The sequence below is a fragment of the Colobus angolensis genome, unplaced genomic scaffold (genome assembly GCF_000951035.1).
Source record: "Colobus angolensis palliatus isolate OR3802 unplaced genomic scaffold, Cang.pa_1.0 Scaffold254, whole genome shotgun sequence".
Lineage (NCBI taxonomy): Eukaryota > Metazoa > Chordata > Mammalia > Primates > Cercopithecidae > Colobus > Colobus angolensis.
In genome coordinates, this window is record NW_012115755.1 from 1,172,674 (window position 1) to 1,176,709 (window position 4,036).

The window sequence follows — 4,036 nt, forward strand, 5'->3', positions numbered from 1 at the left end:
CTCCAGCCTGGGCGACAGAGTGAGACTCCGTCTCAAAAAAAAAAAAAAAAATGTAAAAAAAGAGACAGGCTTTGCCGTGTTGGCCAGCCTGCTCTCGAACTCCTGACCTCACGTGATCTGCCTGTCTTGGCCTTCCAAAGTGCTGGGATTACAGGCGTGAGCCACCATGCCTGGCCCTAAATATTCATTCTTAATACCAGTATTAGCTAATTTGGCATTTTACTCATTATCTTTTTGTTTTTGTTTTGTTTTGTTGTTGTTGTTTTTGTTCCCTAGCAATGTATTTCTTTTTTTTTTTTTAAGAGATGGGGTCTCACTGTGTTGCCCAGGTTGGAGTGCAGTGGCTATTCACTAGTGCAGTCATGGCACACTACACCCTGAAACTCCTGGGCTCAAGCGGTCCTGCTGTGGCCTCTCAAGTAGCTAGAACTACAGGCACATACCATGGCACCCTGCTCCCTTTCCCCTTTTTCTCAAATAAATACCTAGACATAATAAATAATATATGAGATGCAATTGTACTTTACATTTAGGTTGTTTTTGACTATTCCCAAGAAGTTTTTCGTAGAATACTTAAACATTAATTTTTCTTCTGACGACTGCATAATAAAGCTACATGGTCATTGTATTTATTTCTTGAGCCGAAGCCTCACCTTTGCTTTGTGTCTCTGCAGAATTTACAGGAGGAAAAGGAAAGGAAGTTGGAATGCCTGCCCCCTGAACCTTCCCCTGATGACCCTGAAAGTGTCAAGATCATCTTCAAATTGCCCAATGATTCTCGAGTAGAGAGACGATTCCACTTTTCACAGTCTCTAACAGTAAGGACCACCTAAGTTCTGTGAAGTGTATGTAGCATCTGGGCTATAGATTTGGAGCTTTTACTGACTGTTGAGAGTGGTGTTGGTGTGTCTGCTGCTCTGATGAACAGGGAATAGAGAGAGAGATGGGTGTGCCATCAGTGGACACCAGGAACAGTACTGCAGAGTGGACTGCTGTAGGCTCCTTCAGTTCTAGCTTCCAACTCAAAGCAATGTTTAAGTTTTTGTTTAATTATGTTTGGGCTCTGCTGAGAAAAAAAGGTACCTTACATAAGTCCCTCAAAAGACTTGTGTGTTTGAAGATGGGAGGCTCTTCTATGCTGTCTTCCTGCATTGGCTTCAGAATCCCACCAGACCCCTGCTCTGTAGAAAAAGCTGTCTCCAGTTACCTAAAAGCACTGGAATGACATACCTGAATATAAGTGCACTTGCAGTTTGGATGCAGTTGTCTTTCTCTTTCTACTCATTTTCTGAGGCCCCATTTTCTGAGGCTACTTTGTATATATGATAGCCATGTAGTAGTGTTTGTCATTTCCACGTGGAAGTCCTTAAAAACAGAAACTCAGTCTCACAGCATGAGGATCAAATTTTCATTCTTCCAGGGTTACTAAGTGTTACTTAATTTCTTTTTTTTGTTGTTGTTGAGACAGAGTCTCGCTCTATCACCCAGGCTGGAGTGCAGTGGCCGGATCTCAGCTCACTGCAAGCTCCGCCTCCCGGGTTCCCGCCATTCTCCTGCCTCAGCCTCCTGAGTAGCTGGGACTACAGGCACCCGCCACCTCGCCCGGCTAGATTTTTGTATTTTTTTAGTAGAGACGGGGTTTCACCGTGTTAGCCAGGATGGTCTCGATCTCCTGACCTCGTGATCCGCCCATCTCGGCCTCCCAAAGTGCTGGGATTACAGGCTTGAGCCACCGCGCCCGGCCGTGTTACTTAGTTTCTAAGCCTCAATTTCTTCATCTGTAAAATGAGTTTAATAATAGGCATGGCATGGCACAGTGCTCATGCCTGTAATCCCAGCACTTTGGGAGGCCAAGGTGAGTGGATCATTTGAGGTCAAGAGTTTGAGACCAGCCTGGCCAACATGGTGAAACCTCGCCTCTACTAAAATTACAAAAATTAGCTGGGCGTGGTGGCACACGCCTATAGTCCCAGCTACTCAGGAGACTGAGGCAGGAGAATCACTTGAACCCGGGAGGCGGAGGTTGCAGTGAGCCAAGATCATGCCACTGCACTCTAGCCCAGGCGACAGAGAGAGACCCTGTCAATAATAATAATAATAATAATAATAATAATAGGCACTCCCTAGTAGGATTGTTGTTAGGATTAAATTCTCAACATTGTGCCTGGCTCCTAGTAAGCACTTAAATACTCACTACTATTTTTGGTATTTGTAACCAAAAGAAAATTTGTTTATATTGAGAGTCAGTATGTCACCTTTCCAAATTTATAGCTGTAGTGGATTCTGCAGTTTTCCTGATCACTTAAAATAATCAAGGGTAAACCTCATAATTAAAAGAGGATACACTGTAGTCAGGTGAGGCTGGGTAGTACATTCATTGCTTCTGTTTGTTTAACTGGACAACATTGGGCAAGTTGCAAAACTTACAGGGCCTCAGATTTCCCATTAGTGAACTGGAACTATAGTCTGCCCTCTGATAAGTTTAAACTGCAGATAGGTGTGTCATACACTGAGCTAGATACTCTAGGGATCATTTAGATGAGTGAGACATGGTTTTGGAATTCATGGAGCTTACTGGTCAGTACAGAATGTAAGACTCAGAGAACTAATACAGAATTAAAGTTATGAAACATTCTGGTAAGAGAGAAGCAAATGGCTTCCTTGTTTTATTTCTCTCTCGTTTATGCATTTATTTATATTAGGGGAAGTGCTCATGTCTCTAACTTTGTTTGTTTTGAGACAGAGTTTCGCCTTGTCACCCTAGCTGGAGCGCAGTGGCACTATCCCAGCTCACTGCAACCTCTGCCTCTTGGGCTCAAGCGGTTCTCCTGCCTCAGCCTCCCAAGTAGGCACCCACCACCATGCCTGGCTAATTTTTGTTTTTTGTTTTTTTTCTTTTTTTTTTTAGTAGAGATGGGGTTTCGCCATGTTGGTCAGGCTGGTCTCAAACTCCTGACCTCAAGTGATCCACCCGCCTCGGCCTCCCAAAGTGCTGGGATTACAGGTGTGAGCCACTGCATTCAGCCCCATGTCTCTAACTTTGGATTTTTAAATTGAGATAACATGGATGTGCCTCACACAGTATCCACCATGTAGTAGGTGGTTAATTAGTGTTAATTTCCTTCCCCTGGTGTCCCGTTCTTAACTATGGGTTTGTATATGTAGTTTAACTTTCATGTTCACTAGCAATTTTGCTATTGTACACACAAACTCCATGGAATTTCTACCCCAAAAATTCTGATAGATAAAACTATATAATGAAAAACCTAGGCCAGGTGCCGTAGCTCACACCTATAATCCCAGCACTTTGGGAGGCCAAGGCAGACGGATTACCTGAGGTCAGGAGTTCAAGACCAGCCTGACCAAAATGGAGAAACTCTGTCTCTACTAAAAATACAAAATTAGCAGGGTGTGGTGGCACATGCTTATAATCCCACCTACTTGGGAGGCTGAGGCAGGAGAATTGCTTGAACTTGGGAGGCAGAGGTTGCAGTGAGCCGAGATCATGCCATTGCACTCCAGCCTGGGCAACAAGTGTGAAACTCTGGCTCAAAAAAAAAAAAAGAATGAAAAACCTAACAAAAATTTACTCTCCTGAGAGTTTTGGAGGAAAAATTTGTTAGAACTGTGGAACAGAATAGGCTTACGGCCAAGAGGGAACCAGCCATTCATTAACTATTTGATCCTTGAAGACTTTTAAATGGGTTCCTCACTAAAAGCTGTTTTTTTAAAAAGAGTATCATGGCCAACTGAGATGAGTCTAAGAGAAATGCTTGCTCATAAATGGGGCTTAGAGATGGAAAGAAGTGTAAAGTAGCAGTGTCCTGATAGTGCTGGCCTGGAATTTAACATTCACAGAGATAATTACATAAAACCTAATAATGCTGTAGTGTTTGTTAGTACCCTTAAAGACCTTGTATCGGCCGGGCGCGGTGGCTCACGCCTGTAATCCCAGCACTTTGGGAGGCCAAGGTGGGTGGATCACCTGGGTTCAGGAGTTTGAGACCAGCCTGGCCAACATGGTGAAACCCCATCT

At 43.7% G+C, this 4,036-nt stretch overlaps 1 protein-coding gene across 1 annotated transcript in view; it reads left to right on the forward strand.

Annotated features, from left to right (window-relative positions):
* FAF2 (Fas associated factor family member 2) overlaps window positions 1-4,036 on the forward strand; it is a 63,094-nt gene that overhangs the window by 51,665 nt on the left and 7,393 nt on the right. The window contains exon 10 of the mRNA XM_011946834.1: window positions 675-818. Within this exon, the coding sequence (XP_011802224.1) occupies window positions 675-818 (144 nt within the window). The remainder of the gene's footprint in view (window positions 1-674; window positions 819-4,036) is intronic.